This window comes from Cyprinus carpio, chromosome A12 (assembly GCF_018340385.1).
Source record: "Cyprinus carpio isolate SPL01 chromosome A12, ASM1834038v1, whole genome shotgun sequence".
NCBI classification, from domain to species: Eukaryota; Metazoa; Chordata; class Actinopteri; order Cypriniformes; family Cyprinidae; genus Cyprinus; species Cyprinus carpio.
The window spans coordinates 14,008,461-14,029,161 of record NC_056583.1 but is presented as its reverse complement, the minus strand read 5'-3'; the positions used below and the strand labels follow the sequence as shown (position 1 = coordinate 14,029,161).

At 39.1% G+C, this 20,701-nt stretch overlaps 1 protein-coding gene across 10 annotated transcripts in view; it reads left to right on the top strand.

Moving 5' to 3' along the window:
- The window catches only part of LOC109078504 (inactive ubiquitin carboxyl-terminal hydrolase 54-like), a 128,899-nt gene that overhangs the window by 70,025 nt on the left and 38,173 nt on the right, over positions 1 to 20,701 (top strand). For 6 of the 10 annotated variants that reach the window (XM_042767691.1, XM_042767694.1, XM_042767693.1 and 3 more), the window contains 13 exons: positions 1,689 to 1,800; positions 2,674 to 2,820; positions 3,887 to 4,036; positions 4,124 to 4,295; positions 5,358 to 5,534; positions 5,690 to 6,305; positions 7,046 to 7,173; positions 7,297 to 7,455; positions 8,589 to 8,708; positions 11,684 to 11,852; positions 14,979 to 15,856; positions 16,388 to 16,509; positions 16,815 to 16,955. In XM_042767691.1, the coding sequence (XP_042623625.1) occupies positions 1,689 to 1,800; positions 2,674 to 2,820; positions 3,887 to 4,036; positions 4,124 to 4,295; positions 5,358 to 5,534; positions 5,690 to 6,305; positions 7,046 to 7,173; positions 7,297 to 7,455; positions 8,589 to 8,708; positions 11,684 to 11,852; positions 14,979 to 15,856; positions 16,388 to 16,509; positions 16,815 to 16,955 (3,091 nt within the window). The remainder of the gene's footprint in view (positions 1 to 1,688; positions 1,801 to 2,673; positions 2,821 to 3,886; positions 4,037 to 4,123; positions 4,296 to 5,357; positions 5,535 to 5,689; positions 6,306 to 7,045; positions 7,174 to 7,296; positions 7,456 to 8,588; positions 8,709 to 11,683; positions 11,853 to 14,978; positions 15,857 to 16,387; positions 16,510 to 16,814; positions 16,956 to 20,701) is intronic. The other 4 variants (XM_042767695.1, XM_042767696.1, XM_042767697.1 and 1 more) reach the window with 4 other exon arrangements.

The window sequence follows — 20,701 nt, the reverse complement described above, 5'->3', positions numbered from 1 at the left end:
AACAATTCTCCAAGTCTGAAAGTGGATAATGGAAGTTCATGCACACATGCATAAATGTGCAGTATCTGTCCTCTCTTGCGCTCACACACACTCTCACTCCGCAGTAAATCGTGTGCTTTACCATGTGGCCATGTGGCAGTAAGTGATAGTACAGTGTGTTCCTTCACTCCTAGATGTATGTATCCTTGAATTCTCACACAATGGCTTTCATATGAACACAGACACTCTTAGTGGGAAGCAATTTCCACATGCATACACAAACTCACACCAGAAAACAAAGACTACGCTATATGCTCAAAATCCTAACTTAGTGTTTTTCATCCAGAAACAATACTGCTAAACCAAGCTTGCACATAACACAGAAAACAATAGAACTCATAGGATTTTTTTCCCACTCTTTTGTGAAACAGATTGGACAGGTTTATCAGTACTGCGAGGCTTACATTTATCATTCTGAAAGAACTGATTTACAATCCTACACTATAAACTACACATCTACCCGAGCACGGCACTTTTGGGATTCCAATGAACTGCGCATCCAAATGAAATGCATGTTAACTTGTTATCATGTACATAATTTTATTCAAGGTTTGTTTATTCAATTGTTTGTCAGGTCACATTTACATAGAACTGTATTGCAGTGCAAATTACACAATACTTTTTAGTCTTCCATGAGTATAAATAGATAACTAATTAAATGGAAACCTAAATAATTAAAGCGATAATGCTAAACAATAGTGCAACTTTTTTAATAGTTATATCAACACACCCATAAATGTCAAGTGGTTTAGACACCACAATCGATCAGAAATTTTCACGCAATTCATAAATCGACCATCATTTGTGCAAATCGTGCATTATGTGTCAATCTGTGAATTATAATTAATGCGATAGATTATATAGATGGATGGATATGCAGGAAACGTGCCATAAAAGAAAAAAGAGGATGCCATCCACCCTCTTAACATCATTATTAATGTGTTGAATATGATAAGCAGCAATCTGAGATCATAAACACTACATGCTAAACAATGTGAAGTGTGATTCAAGGTCAAGGTGGATATTTCAGTACATTAACTGTTTAATTCCAAAAAGAGCAGTATGTTTATCAGGAAAAAGAACATATTAAATTATTATTTTTTGTTTTTTTTCAGTATGACCATCATTTCCAAGTAAAGCACACTGAATAATGCTGAAGACAGCTAGAGAAAGGGTAGACCTGTCTGCCTGATGTAAATTATTGTCTGCCTATAGGTTGTATTTAGCCCTCAAGGGACTGTCTCGGCACATTTCTTCCATGCGAACATGCTGACAGACACTTCATGTGTGCAGATATGCTGCATGTCAAATGGATGCTATCACGCTTAGCTTAAGGAAGCATTAGCCAGTAAAGTACGCTGATTTCTGCACAGGCCTGCGGCTTCTGTCCTGATGGAGACCATGTGGAGATGGAACAGCGAATGAGTGCTGCTACATTACTTTCTAATGTATTCTAGGGAATAGTAATCTACCGATGATATATAACATCCGTGTAGACTAATGTTTCTGGGCAGCTGAAAAAATTTAACACTGAGCTGTATTATACTTTTCATAAAAGTTCAAAATTATTGTGTGTAAAGTTGTGTTTATTTCCTGTCAGTGGTGTTAACACTGGTGCTTGAGGACACATCTGCCTCTTATTCCCTCTGCTGCAGTAACCAAGCTGTGCGAATGCTGGAATGTAAGGAGAAGCCCACGCCAGACATGTTTGGAGAGCTTCTCCGCAATGCCAGCACCATGGGTGACCTGCGAAACTGTCCGGTGAGTATAGCATACACACACAAGTCTTTTCATACTTAACACTTAACAATACTTAACATCTCATTAAAATCTTCATATCTGTTTTTTAGATAGTTCAACCCAAACACACTCCAGCATCATTCAGCATGCTTACGGAGAAACCCTTGTCAGCTTTTTACAGTCTGATCCGTATCAAATCAGCTAAATGATTCAAAATTCATTCGAGCTGAAATCCATGCTTTCATTTCCAGTGATTTTCAATTTCTCGATTCCCTGAAATGGCTTTATTGAAATCAAACCGAGGTGGTTAGTCTATAACGTTAATGCTCTTTAGAAGCTTAGTCGTCTGGCCCTGAAAGCATGTGTTTGTCTGGATTTCCAGCGCTTGGCAGGACAGATTGCGGAGCTGAGGCTACCAATGATCTCTAATGGGACACTGTGTGTCTGTCCCAAAGCTCAGCAGTGCTGCCGCTGCTGGCTGTTCATTGGCTGCCTCGCTTGTGTGTGTTTGTCTGTGATGGAGCAACTGAGGCAGAGAGAGAGAGGCCGGTTCTGTCTAATCCCTTCCTGCCCAGGTCTGGTGCCAGCCTGTTTGCCACCCCGCTGCCTGTTCCACAAAGGCAGTGCCCGGCTAGGTTTTTGCACATTGAGGGAAGGGGTCAGGCTGGCAGTGGTGCTTGTCGCCAGAGCTTGTTTCCGTATACCCCTGCCAAAGCGCTCGACAGAGGGCGGTGACTCAAAGAGCACAGCTAGAACATTGGGCACTGAACATAAGGCCCTGCTGGACCGTGTTGCCCCATTTGAAGCGTTCCTTTCATCTCTCCTTCACCTTTTCTCTCTCTCACACACATGCATACGCGATAAAGATACCCTTTGTTTTTTGTCTCATTTCAGAGTAACTGTGGCGAGGTGTTGCGGATTCGGCGGGTTCTGATGAACTGTCCGGAGATCATCAGCATTGGCCTGGTGTGGGACTCAGATCACTCTGATCTAGCTGAAGACGTCATCCACAGCCTGGGCACGTGCCTGCGGTTGGGTGATGTAAGACTCTTGCATACACGGACGACACACTATCACTGTTCCTTTTTGTTGACTCTTCAACGCAGTAACCTTGAGCTTCCAGCTCCCCCTCTCTTATGCACAGTTCAGGACAAGAAGAGGAAGCATAGTGTACTCTTTGTCACATTCAATATCTCCGTGGCCCCAGTAGTGTTATAGCATTCTCACATACTTCACAGCAGGGTTGTGTGCCATTCTGTGTCACACGGAATGCAGAACTTGCAAAAAATAGAATATTTGCAAAAAAATAGAACAAAAAAAATATATATTTTTTTAATATTTAATAAAGTATTATTTACTGTACTGTATGTTAAAATAGAACAAAAAATATAATTTTTTTTTATATTTAATAAAGTATTATTTACTGTACTGTATGTTAGTAATAAGAACACTTAATTTTCCAAAAATGTTATCATTTACATTTACATTTACATGTATTATGTAGTCAATAAATCAATTTTTTATGAGACTTTGTTTTTATAAAGTTGCATTTTATGCCCTATGGCATAAATGAAATCTGTTTTCATATCGGTCTTTTGAACCATCAAGAAATAAATGTGTAATTAGCCAGGATTAATTATATCATTATGTTTTGTTGCTAAAACAATGTGTTAAAGTAATAAAATTGTTCTCTTGTGTGACTGTTAAGTTTATCTTTAATTGCAATTCAGTGAATTCTTCCTATTTTAAAAAACTTAAATTACATCAGTTACATCTCAGTTTATTTTTAATTCACACTCATTCATTGAAAGGGAGCCAATTCTTTAATACATTTTTTTTTAACTCTGTTCTGCATGGATTTAAAAAAAAAAATTCATTCTCTCTTATGAACTTGTGTTACCTGCTCAAATGTTGAAATTGTGTTGAAACTACAAGTATTATTATTTAATTTTGTATATATTCAATTAACTATATTCAATTACATTTATTATCTTATAACAAAATAATAAACTATGCTAGTGCTGACAAGTCAGTGTTTAGTTAGAGTTGGTTAACACTTGTGATTGGTCTTCACAGTCAGTTCTCTCTTTATGTGCCTGCCCTCCAGCTGTTCTACCGTGTGACGGATGAGCGGGCCAAGCACTCGGAGCTCTATCTTGTGGGCATGGTTTGCTACTACGGCAAGCATTACTCCACCTTCTTCTTCCAAACCAAGATACGCAAGTGGATGTACTTCGATGACGCACATGTGAAGGAGGTAATGACACATCTGTCTCTGGCAGCTGATTCTAGTGTTTCTAATTCTGAGTGTGCGGTTAACTCTGAATGTACCAAACTATCACAGATTGGACCCAAGTGGAAGGATGTGGTATCGAGATGTATTAAAGGCCACTACCAGCCACTCCTGCTGCTGTACGCTGACCCCCGAGGGACACCCGTGTCATCGCAGGATATGCTGGCAGCACAGCTGGACCTGCACCACAGCAGCAAGGCCGGCTATGACAGTGAAGACTCCGGTGAGACTAAGAGGAATTGAGAGGAGGCATGGATAGATAGAGGGTTAAACAAAAAAGAAACAATGCTATTTATCATCTCTTATTCTTAGAATCAGACAAAGGAATAGTTGACTTGAAAATGAAAATACTGTCAATCCAAATCCATATGAAACATGAAACACAAAAGGGCAAATTTTAAAGATTGTGATTGCTGTATTCCATTCATTTAGATTTGAATGGGTACTGAAGTTTTCAAGCTTGAAAATGAGTCCAAAACATCACAAAAGTGGTCAATACAGCTCTAAACCATATAGTAGTTTTTTCTCTTTTTTTTACTGGAAAAACTGTTTAGTTTATTTAACTGTCTGTTCTAACTGGCCTTGGCACCGTCATGAGAGATGTAGCGATGTCTGAATAATTATTTTGATTCAGATCTTTTCATTGAATCAGATGATCTTGTTCATTCATGCAATGGCCTGATCTGGTTACGAGGTTCACAACTGACTCACGCAGCCTCACAGCAATTCTTGAGTTAACAGCTCACTGGAGAGGAAGTTTTCCGTAAATAAAAAATTTAATTCTATATCTCACACAATGCTACAGTATAATGTGATTTTAAAACAGTGGTTCTCAACTTTTTTGACACCAAGGCCCCATGACCTTTTCAGTTTTTCACGATTCTTTCATTAGGATTAAGAATGAGGATTTTTTAATTATTGTTGACTCCCGATTTCTTCACAGCAAAATATTTTATTCTAAAAATGCCCATGGAGCTTTAAGATTTTTATGAAAAATCTTTTTATGAAATTTTTATGACTGTTCCAGGTCTAGAAATAGCCCTTTTTTAAAAATAAATTAGGCCTCTTACGGTATATTTAGGTTTTAATTAAAAGGGGGTGAATTAAAAAAAGAAATATCTTAATTTTTACTTGTTTTCTGTTTATTAATGCTTGTTTAGACAAATTCAAATTTTTGGGTGAACTATCCCTTTAAAATCTGACCTTTGAGCAGTTGCAGTTGGGTAGCTGAAGCAAACTTTCTCCATTTCTAAATGCCCTCTGCTGTTGTTGTTGTTGTCGTCAGGGAGGGAGCCCTCAATTTCAAGTGACACACGCACAGACTCTTCCACAGACAGCTACAGCTACAAGCACTCTCGATCAAACCATGAGTCCATGGCCTCCCATTTCTCTTCTGACTCTCAGGGAACTGTGGTGTGTAATCAGGACAGCAGCGGTTCCCAGAACAGCATGGACACTGCTGGTACTTTAACAAACACACACGCTTTCTAATATATATTCCACTAGCAAAAGCAACATGTTAAATCAAACCGAGAATGCACATGTATTTTTAGTTAAAAATAAAAACAATTCTAACTTTCATAAATGTAAAAGACTGTTTTTTTTTATTTTCTTCAGGGGAGGTTCTTAAAGACCAGGCCACTCCCCATTGTACACCAAGGCCCTCTTCTACTGGCCATCTGCAGGACTATAAAGAGACTATGAATATGATCCACAGCAGACCCCTCTCATCGTCCTCTAGCTCAGGGGTGGGTGGCTCGGAGGCTGGGGCGCGGGCAAGAGATTGGGAAGATGAGAGCACCAGCAGTGAGTCCAAGTCCAGCTCCAGTGGAGGGCGCTATCGGCCCACATGGAGACCCAGAAGAGAGGCCCTGAACATTGATAGTATCTTTAGCCGGGAAAAGCATCTGCCGCCTGGCTACACCACGCTCAGACCTTCCCCGCTTCCGGAGAACCCGATGTCACCAGGGCACAGTGATCTAGTCTCAGGGGCAGCTGTGGAGGGGTCCAACATTGCAGCAGCAGAGACGGGGGGCATGACCGATGGCTCAGGGAGTATGCCAGAAACGGGGGTGGAGCATCTACTGATCCCTCCACCTCTAAGAGGTGTGGAACAGCAGCCTCGGCTGATCCAGAGGATGGAGAGTGGCTACGAAAGTAGTGAGAGGAACAGTAACAGCCCCATCAGCATGGACATTCCCCTCAGCGACAACCCCAGCACCAGTGCTCACAGGTAACACAGCAACTGGCCTACACTAACTAACCTATATATCAGTAGTGCACAGTCCATATGAGCTCTGAATGCTCTGCATACCCAAGCCTTTTGAGAGAATGAGTTTGGGGACTGGCTTTTTATATAATATAATATAAACATTACTATAAATTCCCTTGTCATCTAAGGTGTAATATGAAGCTCACATGTATGTAACTATTTATTTATTTGCCAAACCATGGCAATTTTCTGCAAATATGTGCCAGTTATGGAGGGATTCAGGTGATCAGATCCACAACAGCTTTGGCGCCTACGCTCTATTACAATGAATTGTCATCATTGTTCTGTGTTCTCATTTTTTTTTTGGCATGTGGGTAATTTCATATGTAAGAAATGCTGTCAAGGAATTGCTCATCCAAACAGAGAAATGTGTTGTTGCTGCCAGATCTCAATTACCAAAAAATCGCATTGTATTTATGCAAAACTTACCTGACAAAAATTTAAATCACGATTTAAAATATATTAAAATATAAAACAGTTATTTTAAATTGTAATAATATTTCACAATACTACTGTTTGTTACTGTTACTGTTGTTCAATTGTATATTGCCAATAAAACAGTATTGAGTATATCATAAATATCTGTCCAGGCTTGTACCATAAGTTTTAATGCTGCAGTATACAATCACAGACAAATTTACTACATAGACACTGAGAATCATTCTCATGAGTTCAATGACATATTTTCTTCTCTGCCTCAGGGACAGCAGCAGTAAAAGACCCGTGACTTCTGGGCCCTCCTGGCGCACAGTGCCCAAGTCCAAAAGCAGCAGTGCCATCCTGCAAGACCTCAAATCACCCACCTGGAGCAGCAGTCCACTGAGTTTGGGTCAGTCATCACTGGTCTTTGCCTATGTGCATTAACCCACTATTGCTACAAGGTGTTCATGTCAAGTGTTTAACTGGGACATGAATATTGTTGTTACTTATTTATTTCTTTGTGTATGTGTAGGAGAGGGGCGCAGTGAACTGGATGAATTGCAGGAGGAAGTTGCTCGCAGGGCCAGGCAGCATGAGCTCCAGAGGAAGAAGGAGAAGGAGAGAGAAGCAGAACAGGGCTTCAACCCTAGACCCAGCAAGTTCATGGACCTGGACGAACTTCAGCACCAGGGTAAATACCACACCGGGCCAAACAGTCAGAAACCAAATGAAAGAAGCTAGAATTTGTGTTTAATGAGAGAGCTGGCACAGCTTTGCATTATGGGTAATCCCTTCTACAAAAACCAGCCTAAAGTGGTTAGCTGGTTTCTCTTTCTTTTGTCCAGTTCTCACTTTCTTTTTTACACTTTTCAGGCTGACTGACCAGCTAAACCAACTTAGCACCAGCTTGGCCATGCAGGGAGACCAGCTAGATTAATTTAACCCCAACTGGGAGACCAGTTTAAACCACCTAAGACAAGCAGACCGCTTTAGGCTGGTTTCGAGGGATGCCCACTACATCAGTTCCATATTACATGTTACACCAGCTTGGCCATGCTGGGAAACCAGCTAGACCAGTTTTTGGAGACCAACAAACCAGTTTAAGACCAGCTAAGATCAGCAAATCACTTCAGGCTTGCTTTTAGGTATGCACAATATATCGGTACCATATTGGTTATTGTATGATATTACTGATATCTGAATAGATTTTTGATGGCTTTCTAAGTTGTTTAGGCTAGTCTGATTTAATGCTTCTGGGCTTGGGGTTTACATACTTTTGACTTGATCAGCTAAACCAACTTAACACCAACCTGGGCATATACTGGGAAACCAGTTTAAACCAACAAAGACCAACAAACCGATTTAGGATGGTTCAAACTTTTTTTCCCAGCAGGGATAATTTGGAAGTAAAAGTTTACCTTTTCCTGTATTCTCAACTCTACATTGAATGCAATGTCTCATGATCTTTAAATGAATTGAAATATCATTGTAATACCATGTGTTATAATTTAAATATTGTAGATGGGTGCCATAGCATCTAAAACACACCTGTGAACTCAAATCTTACATTTCTAATTTTGAATTAGAGTTTCCCTAGTCTGTGTGCATGGTGTGTGTACAAACATGTCTAATTGTGTTTGAGTTGTGTTGGTGGCAGTTGTTAGACTGTATGCGCTTGTGTGTCAGTGGACGTCTCCATTCCCAGTAAGCCATGCAAACACTGTGAGTGGCGTGTTCCTGGGAACACGTGGGGACTCCTGTGAGCAGTGTTTGTGCGTGTATGAGTGTGTTCTCAGAGGCCTGGCCTTGGTGTGTTAATTGCAGGGAAGGGGGGCAGTTTTGAGCACTGCCTGGCGGAGGCTGACTCTCTCTTAGAGCAGTCGCTGCGCCTGGAGCAAGCTGGGGATACAGCTACAGCCCTGGCGCTCTCCCACCACGCTGTGTGTAAGTAATTCTAACCTGCCTCTGCTTGCTACGCCCAACTCCTACGCTGTCCGCTCGGGTAACCGTCACTTACCCAATATATGCACTTTCTAGGTCCGTTTGGTAAGAAAGCAGCTCCCAAAAACATTCATGTCCTCGCAACATGACACAAACCCACCAGTAATACCCCAGCACTGCCTTCCCTTCCTGCAGCGCCCTGTGTGTGTGTCTTTGCTTCTGTTTGTCTTTCTCTGTGTGCTTGTTCTCCTCGTTTATTTGCGTGGCATATAATTTATCACTATCCTGAATTTTTTTTTTTTCTAGGGATGCACAATATACTGGTACTACATTGGTTATTGGTTGATATTATATATATATATATATATATATATATATTTATATTATATATATATATATATATATATATATATATATATATATATATATATATATATAGATATATATATATATATTTTTATTTTTATTTTTATTTTTTTTTTAAATTAGACAAAATAGTATGAAATTTATGAGTTTATAACGTGAAAATATTGAGCTTATTTTTTTTTTTTTTTTTATGTTTACCTTTTTATTTCATGAATTTTATTTATATTTTTATTTTTCTGTTTATATTTCTTTATTTTAATTTAATATTCAGTGCATCCCTGTTTCTTTTCTCTTGGTGCTGTGATCAGAGTCACCATTTGCACAGATTTTCACAATCTGATTGGATGACGGGGCATGTGACTCTGCCTGTTGATTGTTAATACTGCTGATAGTGGCGTGCCATTGAAATGCACTCAGCTTTGGCCATTTGAGAGCCCCAGTCTGTGCCAGACAGAGGCTGCAACTCCATTTGGAACACCATTTGAATGGGCCTCACCCACAGCCACACGCAAACTTAAATCCATTCTAGATTCAGCATCATAACATTCCCGACCTCTATAAATCCCTTTTGGTGGAAGGATTGGATTGTGATAGTGCTTAGCCGTCATGTGTGGATACTGCCACACAATCCTGCCTAAATCTCTCAGCACTCTCCAAAATTAAAACAAAAAAGGTGGCTGTATAGTATATCTCGCATTTACCTGGAACAACAGCGTTTTTGTCTGAAGCGCTGGTATACCTGCTTGCATGATTAATGAACAGGGAACAATTTCAGCCATACAAAACTCTCCACAAAGCTATTTATACCATTCGCAAACCACTATCCAGGTCGGCAAACACTCCATCTCTGTCTCACTTTGTTCACCATATGTGCGTACAGTATATATGTTTGTGCATGTCTGTATATGTGAGGCGCAGCACTAATATATGTAAAGGGAAGATTTTTTGTAAATATTTACACTCGTAAGATCCCCGAAGACCTTTCACTGTCTCGTCGTGACAGTTCCGATTTGGCCCAAAGCACATACAGGCCTCAAAGATCCAGTGGCAGCCTATAAGGTCATGCCTTCACTATATAAAAGAATAGTTCCCTGTTCCTCTGGCCAAATGAAAGCAACGCCTGCCACATCCCTGCAATCCATTATTGGTTTTGTGTGTGTCTACGTCTGTGTGCCTTTCCTGGCTGTCGCTCCTGCTTCCCGTGTCTTCAGTCTGTGGTGTGCCGTCCTAAAACTTCATCCCTTTGCATCTACCAGAATTCCATCAGCTCCTTTTCAACCCATTGAAAGCGATGCATGTCATCTGCAGTTAAAGCTAGCTCAGACGCACCTGGTGTTGACAGCAGTAAATGTTCTTAAAATAGCTTTTTTTAGAGAGAATTAAATGAAACAGGTTTAAGGGAACCATGGCAACACTAACCTCCCATGTGGTTTTCCATGTAACAACCCCAGACGAGAGAGCAACCAAATCAACTGTTTCCTAATGCAAACTCATTTTGAGATGCAATTAACAGTGTGATGGATCTCAACATGTTGTTTTGTACACATTGCGAACAAGGGCTTAAAACTCAATCACAGTTGTTGGTTTCTCTCTTGTCATTAAGCAGAGCAGCCCAGTGCTTCTCCATATTATGATCTTTCTGAACTCTGTTTATGTCACTCATTGTGAACGGGTTTGTTCAGTAAGCAAAATACTGCACAACAGCAGGCGATGTGTTTTTAAAAAGGCAACGGGAAAATTATGGAACTCAGGGGTGTCATGTACCAATTTGTTTGAGCAGTTCTGGATCCATAGTTTAATGTGCATTTTTTTGGTTTTGACATCGTGATAACTCCTTTATGTACCAAGGAAAATCATTATTGTTGTCGTTTTTGCTATAAATATAATTGAAAAAAATCAAAAATGATGAAATATAAAAATACTATACAATGAAATAATGTATAAAAACAAAATAAATATAATATATTATTTTGTTTTTATTATTATTATTATTATTATTATTATTATTATTATTATTATTATTAATAATAATTGTGTACTACAAATTGTATTTGTATAAAAACCTTTTAATACACAGGTCAGAACATTTTAATGAGAAAAAAGTAAGACCACATAAGTAATAAATTAATCAATTTAGTAAATGAATAGATAAGTAAAATAAGACAAAAAAATGTTTTGGATTGGACAAATGTAGACGTGAAATGTTTAGACAGGTAATACCTGGTACTTTTTTTGACCTTCCTGATTTTAATTATAAAAGTGTTTTTTTTATTTTATTTTATAACTTTTTTTTTTTATTAAATGGGCATGACACTTCTGATGCAAGCTACTGTTATTTAACCATTACATTCAGTCAACTATGTGACAACTCTGATGAACTAGCGTGCAAAGCTTTGCCTATCGAAGGGCCTAGAGCTCACTCTGGGGTGAAAGGTGGATGTACCCCATCATCCTCTCGTCTTTCTTTCAACTTCACTACTTTGTCGTTTCTATAACAAAGAAATGGTCCGCATCCCGGCCCCTCATAACTCAGCTCTTCCTTTTTCTTTTCTGCATTTTCTTTTCTTCTGCTCTTCTTTCTTTTCCCTTTTTGTTGTTCTTTTGCGTTATAGCTAAACTAAGATTTTCCATGCATGAGGGCAGTGCTAACACTCATAGCAGGACTATGGCTGCTGACGCCAAGCTACAAAAATGCATGAGGAGAGCGCGGGGCCTACAGCAGCGCATGCAGCAACAGCAAGAGCAGCAGCAGGAGCCCAGCCGCCCACAGGGGCCCACCAGGTACCTGTAATGTCACCCTGTGTGTCAAGCTTAACCGCTTGTTCATATGTATACTCTTTCAGACCACTGGGTCTTTTAGGGTTGTGTGGTATAATGATGTATAATCAGTATGGTGGTGCCAAAAGTTTGAAAACAGTACAATAGCACCATACAAACGTAATTTGTGAAACATGAAAGCAGAGTTAATGCATAAGGGTGCATTGATAAAAAAAAAGCATTGATGCATGATTTGAGAATCAAAATGAAATGTATTGATTATGAAATTTATAAATTAATTATAATAGTTCATTTTTAGTATAAGAATACCCATTGTGTTATAGAGACCATCTCAAATTTACGCAAGACTGAGGGGAAAAAAAGGATGCAGTTTGGGTTTGTAAGAGCCATTTGAGCAAAACTGTTATTTTTCTCAGTTATGATGTATTACCTTTATGCACCGGAATATTTTGATTTAATAAGATTGATCAATTTATATTATTTTAGATTTATTTTGAAATACATTAATATATGTTGTATATGTAAATTAGTTGTTAATTTCATGACACTGCTTGATTTAAAAGTAGAACTTACCTAACAGATTTCATGCTTATTTCAGTTATTAGTAAATTGTTCATCTGCATGACATGCAAATCTGTCATGCTACCTAAGTATTGAAGTACCAAGGTTGGTATTGTACCAAAGTCAAAATTTTTAACTTAAAGCCAGCCCTTGTGTCTATTCAATGTTTTTTTTTTTTTTCATTTGAAAAATAAAAAAAAGTTATGCTGGATTTTTGTGAACTTGTAATGAGAAAAAGCTGTTTTCTTTCTGTTATATTGTTATATTTCTGTGATTGTGATGTAGATCTAGCTTAAAAGATCTTTGTAACTTTCAGATATTATTTAACTGATCAGTTTGTCATAATGTCAGTTGATATTTTATTCTCAGAAAGCTACGGTTGCTTTGGGGTTTGTTGTGTGTTTTCCAGCTTTTAGAGGTTAATTTCTCATTTAAATTTAACTTCTAATTACACATACAGATGGGACTGGTGTTATAGATTTGCGATAAGTTATTGAATTAGAAGCCGGGGTGCAGCTGGCTAAGTTATTGGCAAAGCCAAGCTAGCGAATTGCTGCCCACTGATATTACATACACATGGCATGCCACTTTACTAATAAAGTAGCCTTTCAGAACAATGCAGCGGTCACTGCGGCAGTGTGTCCAAATGAATTCGTTTTATTAATTATTTTCTTTCTTCCCCCCTTCTCCTCCCCCCCCATCCATCGATTAAAGGCGTTGATGTGATGTATGGCCTGACCTGGCCAAAGTCCCTTGGGTAATTACCCAGTGTAGTGCTTGAGAATGTATTTACAGTAAATGAGCACGCTAGCACATTAATCAGGGATGTTTACCTCTGTACCGAACTTCTCCCTGCAGTTGCCTCCATACCCACTCTAGGGCATGCAGGAGCCGCCAGGAACCACCTATCACCTAATACTGCTATTCTAAACCATTCATGTCCAACCAGGGCTATCCCAGAGGTACTTACAGTAAGCAGGTTCAACAGGGGCACTGTAAAAGATTTCAAATTTGCTTTTTTAAACCTATAAAATGTTTTAACATATGTATTTTATTTTATTTTTTATTTTTATATGCCATCAAATGTCTCAGATAATCAAACCAACCTTAAACAACAGCTTAATATTGTTATAACATAAGATTGTATAGTTTCTCCAATCACTTCAGTTTAAAATTTTTTTTTTTTTTTTTTTTTTTTTTTAACTAGAATAGTTAAGAACACATTTCTGGTTTAATGCCAATGAAGGGGTCCTTAACTTAAAAAAACATAAATGGCCTATACTAATATATATTGAAAACCCTTCTTAGACACCAGGAGTGTTAACAGTGTGAGATTCAGGGTTCCCTACACACCTGCACTAAAAGCAACTGCACAATGCAATAAAAACACTGGGGATTGTGTGTTTGCATCTTTTAGGGGCTTTTTACCAGCATTAGATAAAGATTTATCTGAAAATGAATCTATCACACGGGTCATTGGTGGGTTGCTGAGGGCTAGTAGAGATGAAGGAGGATTGATGGTATTCTGATGGATACTCTGCTCTGCTTTATTAGAGATGTATGCAGATAGCGAGCAGGTTTCCCTTCTGGAGCAAAGCCAACTCTCATTCCCGTGCACTCCACTTCTGGGGAGCTTTTGGGCGTATTTATGACTGCTGTAACTGGTTTATATGATGACTATGAAAATGATGTCAAGGTCGCATAGTGTGGAACGCAAGTGGGGACTCTGTGTGTGTGTGTGTGTGTGTGTGTGTTTTTGTGTGTGTGTGTGTGTGTGTGTGCATTGTATGAGAAGTGGCTCATGAATACTGGTGTGAAGGACACAGGTCTCCTTGAATTTGGTCCTTGGCAGCAATACATTTTTGAGTTAGAAAATGTTAAGAATGGGTTTCTTGCAGCAAAACCATTTTCAGGTATGCTTGGACATTGAAATAAATGAATATTTTGAAATGAGTGAATGAGTGTTGTTTTACAAATATAATGCCAATTGGTCAAAGACCCATCAGAATTCAAGGTTTCTTGTTAATTTTGTTTAGTCTGCCTTAATGAATGAGTACACATTGCGTATCTGTAGCAGTATAAAATATATCTGAAATGTATATGTGCATTTTATATGTGAATTCCTATAAAAATGTAAACCATTTCAGCACACGCATAGTACACATTTATATGCACAAGGAAATAATAGCATCAAGGGGTACAAAGTTATTTCATTCAACAAAAGTTTTCATTAAATTTTTTAATTGGAAGTTTTTCAGGTTTATTTTAACAAAGAAAATTATTTTTTAGATATATATTTTTAACAATAACAGCATTGGTTTGAAGTAGTTTTAGCGGTTAATGTTTTAATTACAAAACATAAAGTTAAACAAAGTTAATTAATTTATTTCCATTTTCCAAAAAATTCAAGTAATTATGCCATCAAATAAATAAATTTTGCCATAATTAAATTAGTTACATTAATTGAGTGATGGTGTTTAATGGGACTGTACCAATTTCAGATTACCATGTTCATTTTTCAGGGAGTGTTTAACCAAAATCCTTCTCTTGCTTTTCTCACCTCTTCAGTGAACAGCCTGGCCCGGTCCAAGTATTGTTGACAGACAATCAGGAAGAGGTCTTTGAGACCAATCAGGATTCTGTGCTTGGCTCAGCCTCTCCTCAACACATGAAATCACCCTCTTCTTGTACAGACAAATACAACCCCCGGCCTGCCTTTTCTCAGCCACAGCCCCAAGAGCATGATGAACGCAGCAATTGGTCGACCCAGAGTGAGAACGAATGGGGTGGCATCAGATTATCAGATGTTCTCCAAGCATCAGGCATTCGGATCATGCCCATACGCAAGCACCTTGCCATATCTCTACCCTCTTTGCCCCTTGACTTCTGGGATGTATTGGGAGAGGACGAAGAAGTCTCCAGCTGTCAGCACCCTCAATCTCCAAATCCTCCTTTGTGGCAGGGCACTGCAAATAGTCTGGACCGGATACTCCAATCCAGCAATACCAGTTCACCACCCGACCCTGTTGAGGAGAAGGGGCCAGTGCCCCAGCGAGCCCCCATATGGCAGACCCTGTGTGCATCTTCTCAGCCCTGCACCAAATTGACCCCTCCTGTTGCTGCCCGTCATTGGTCCTCTTGGAGCCTAGACCGTCCAGATGCTGTTGTCAACCCCTACAACACACCTTCTGAACAGAACCAGCGGACAGGACCTGCCATTTCTCAACAAACACCTGGAAGACACCTTGTTCCTCACAGTCCCATGAGCACCAGAAAGAAGAACATCCCTAAGTACGCAAAATTCCAAAGCACGGAGTTGGAACCCACAGAGGCCGAGGACCAGGAACTCTCTGAATTGGACTCACTTTACCAGGCCAGTCTGCAGGCTGGCCCGGGTCCTGGCCGTGCCCTGCGTGGTACCAGCTCGCCTGCTCTTGCGAGACCAGGTAAATTAAATTATCTCACACTAAGTGTGTTTACCTGCACTTTGAGAGTTCTGTCTTGGCTGGACTACAGGTGCGGTCACATTTACCATTGTTTGGCCACTTTTCACAGGCTAAATCCAGTAATTTTAATTGGAATCCATGCAATGAGAAATTTAGCATGAAGGCAAAAGATTTCCCCTCCCAGATTTCGCAATGGTTTCAAGATGGTCATGTGAATCCCCTGGCATCAAGATGCACAATAGAGGCTACAGTCTTTAGCGTTCTTGTAAGCGTCTGCTATTCTGGTTGACGCTGGTTCGAATCCCGGTTAAAACAGTGCAAGTAATTAGACTACAGTCAGCCTTGCAGTTGCACCGAAATAAGCATATATGCATTATGTAAACTTGGATAGACAAATAAACACTGTAACTCTACTACACAAAAAAAGTTTAAAATGCTTTTGTTTTTTTCATGCCTAATACATTAATGTTAACCAACTGAACCATATGTTGCAAAAATGTCATTATTGTCAAACCTGATTTTCTCGGACAGTACCTCCAGCTGCACGAAAGCTGCTCACTGGAGTTGGACGCTCTAGGACCCCCACAGCTGAGCTTGAGAGAACTGCTTATGGACCACCAGGTTGTTGCAGCCCTACTGGATACATGAACATGGTAAGATATGTGGTGCTGCACTCCTGTCTATAGGTCTAATTACAAAGTTCTCGCCGTTAGCCACCATTAATCTAAATAATATAGGTTTTATTTACTTAGTGTGTTTGTTTATTATTTGCAGGTTCTTTAATGAGGGATGGCTATCTCATTTATTTATTTTTTTTTGTTATGTCTAGTTTCTCTCCACCTCAGAGCCTGTTTTTCATACAGCGCACAATCTGTTAGCACATGTTGATTTTGTTTGGGTGTTGTCTGGTTTCTTCCAGTCTTTGTTTTTTGCTGCAGTAACTCTTTGTTCTCTGTAGCCTCTGTCAGTGGCCCATCAAGAGCCTCAGTTAGGAGAGGAAGACCAGTATGATGCGGATCACCTGCGCCGTATTGCTCGCAGCCTAAGTGGAACAGTCATCGGGCGTCGCCAAAACCGCCTTTCCATCTCCCGAAGCTTCGTAAGTATTCCACATATGAATAAGACTAAAAGGAATTCTGGAAATCTTATTTAATCTGAGGGGCTAAATAATGGCTAAAATATGAGTGAAATATTGCAACTAGTGACTGCTGGCATGCAAGAGTCTGCTAGAGGGGCCAAAGGATGGGGGAGGAATCAGATATCTGTCCTAGAAACCTGATAAGAGCTCTGTCTCCTATACAGGAGAGTGCTAACACACAGCTACTGCCACTTTAGCCTGATCTGTGTGTGCTGCCTGTCTCTTGTCAATCACTGCTGAACTTTAGGTCCTTTGATGTACACTTTGCGCTTACATCTACAGTTATTTTTAAAGCAGATGCTGTCTTTCAAAGCTATTTGGTGTATATAGTGTGCTTTGGCATTCAATCATTTCTAATATATAATTTATGCCAGAAATATATGAATGCATAACTATTGTCACATGACATTCACGTGCACCATTGCACAAGGACACTCAAATACACATGCACAACTTCTCATTCTCTTACTGAGTCATACTGCCATCCTGTGTCCATATACTGAAACGTCACTACATTTGAAAAAAGGCCTGGTGTCTCATTTATAAAGACGTGCATATAGTCATCTTACCAAATGCATTCGTATACACTTTAAAAATGTTTGCAAGTCCTTCTTGCTTTGTTAAAGTCTTTTGTACATAAGTGAGTGCATATGTAATAGGTAATGCATCAAATTCAGTTACTAGATTCTAGGTTCTGGCCATACTGTATATATACACATATTTAATACATTATCCTGTCAGTGATCCATTTTATCGAATTTTCATTAATCTCATTTACATGCACATTATTTTTCAGACCATGTTCTCATTAATCCTTTACTCTGAAAAGTGGTTTACCCACTCCAGCTATTTGAGAGTTTAAAAATAAATAGGACATTCTTTTCCACTATTTACCAGTCCCCACTTTTGTCATTTATTATGTTGCGTTCTTAATAATTTAATCAAATAATTCTTCAAGTTCAAGTACTCAACATTAGCAGACAGTATGGTATGAATTGGAAAATGGCACTTTTTTTTTAAATATAAAATTTTGTTTTTAAATATTGATTTATGCTTTCATATATATATATATAAGCCTATATATATATATATATATATATATATATATATATATATATATATATATATATATATATCTATATATATATATATATAGTGATGCTATCACGTAAATAAAAATAGTTAGCATCACTTGAAATGATTCGAAAATCCTGTCAGCGTCCACTGGCATACCAGTCCATGATTAATATAAAAATAGTTTATATGGCTGCGTTTTAATTGCCATTCGTGTAAGAACATTTGCACATCAGTTTTTTAAAGGGATAGTTCTCCCAAAAATGAAAATTATGATCATGTACTCACACTCACTTCAGTCCTAACCAGTAAGACTTTCTTTCTTCTCTTGACTACATAAGTACCGGTAGATATTTTCAAGAATGTTTCAACTGCTTTGGTCTATACAATGAAAATCATTGGGGTCCAAAACATAGTTAAGAAAAAAAAAAGTCTAAGAATTTTTTCAAAATATCTTGTTTTGTTTGACAGAAGAAAGAAATAAAGAAAGGCATTCAGGTTTGAAACGATAAGAGAGCAAGTAAATTATGACAGAGTTCTAATTTTTGGGTGAACCATCACTTTAATAAATCTGAATTTGTTCCTCATTTTTTTTTATTTGGGATCAGATCTGATCTTATGTGCATTTTATAAATAAGGCCCCTGATTCTTTTCATGCCTTACTTTTGTGCTCCCCATCTCTTCCCTTCTCCCCATCCTACCTCTCTCTTCTCTTCTTTTTCTCACTTTCCTCTGCCCTCTGCATATCAATGTATGTGTTGTGTGTGTACCTAGCTGGGGGACTCTGGGGTTACGCCATATCACAGCTCCATGTACTCACCTAGTTGCCTTCAGTTTCCATTGTCTCATTCAGACCTCCATCTGCTCCAACCCAGCTATCTTCATCTCCTTCCATCAGCTTCACCCCTGTCTCAGCAGCCTGGGCCTTGCAGAGAGGTCCCAGGTAAAGCTCACTTTCGTTTTCCACCTCCATAACCACCTATTCCATTCAGAGGGCCATTTCCCACTTGTTCCGCATTCATGTTTTTGCCATTGCCTTGCAATTGAGTCCAGGTGCCAGTGCCTCCCCGCTAAACAGTCTGCATTCGCTTCATTTTTGTTTCCTGCTGTTGAATAAGCTCTGTTGCTTTTTTTCTTTGATTGGTCTGGATCCTGTCCTTCACACTCCATCCTACCCCACTGCAGGACGTCTCCAGAGGTTCTCCGAGTTTCTGGCTCTGTCTGACCGGCGTCAAGCTCTCTCCAGTGGGAAGCACTACGGTCCAGCACTGAGGTGTATTGGAAGACATCCTCTCTGAAATTCTCCCCCCAACCAATTGGCTTTGGACACAACCAGGTCCTCTAGCCCTGGAACGTTTCCAAAGACGCATTTGCTCCCCTGGACAACCCTTCTGCACACCCCATCCCATTCTCTTCACAGTTTTCTGGAGAACTAGGAGGAGCATGTCCCGAGACCTGATGCCATCCTCAATCACCCTGCGATCTGTATTGTTCCTGGGATGAAACCCTTCTGTTACCCTGCTCTAGTCGGGAAATCTTTCCATCCAAAAGCCCCTGAAGCTCGATCCACAGCATGACGGAAAGAGACACCAAAACCAACTTTTTTTTATTTAAAAGCACTTGGAAGGTGTGATTCTTTGGGGCTAAGGTGTGTGTGTATAACTGACCTTTGGTCAGAAAGGCAGCATGCAGTGATAGGAGTGTGGGGTCCACACTCTGACTTCCGCAGTCAGCCATCCAGTCCAGAGCACTTAACTTAATTAACTCCAGCATTGAATTAACTGCAGAGGAGAAGCCTACGGTATCTCCTTGCTCTAGATGGTAAATGTGTGTATGCGTGTGTGCATGTGTTGGGTGGTAAAAGGGGAGGAGCTTTTTGGATCCCTTCCCTCATTTATACTACTGGTCAAAAGTTGGGAATGATTAAGATTTTTTTTTTATATGTTTTGAAATATGTGTCTTATGTCTCTTGAAATATGTGATCAAAAATACAGTAAAAACAGTAATATTGTGAAATATTACTTTAAATTAAAGCAGCTGTTCCATTTCAGTATATTTCAAAATAAATATTAAGCAGCGTGAAAATTTTTAGCATTGATATCAAAAATAATAAATGTTTCTTGAGCACCAAATCAGCATATTAGAATGATTTCTGAAGGATCGTGTGACACTGAAGACTGGAGTAATGGCTGCTGAAAATTCAGCTTTGTCATCACAGGAATAAATTATACTTTAAAAAATTTTTTACATTTAAGACAAATTGTAATAATTTTTCATAGTGTTTTCATAGTACTTTAATCAGATAAACGTAGCATTAGTGAGCTTAAGAGACTTCAAAACCATTAGAAAATCATAATTATTCCAAACTTTTGACTGAAAGTGTATTAAAAAAAAACACCTTTACCCTTCCTCCTTGCCTGTCCCACAGATTTAAGTTCTCAGCAAACCAACTTCCCAGAATTGTCGTCGCTTTGCTGAACATTTTTCCCAGCTCTCCTGCAAACGTTTTTTGGTAGCAGGATGGGTTAATGTCATGTAGATGCTAAGTGCTTCAACATGTACTAAGTGAATTGAGATGTTTTGTACGGTGTCATCTCTCAGCTCTGGTGTTTTTTGTCAGAGGAGGCATGTAA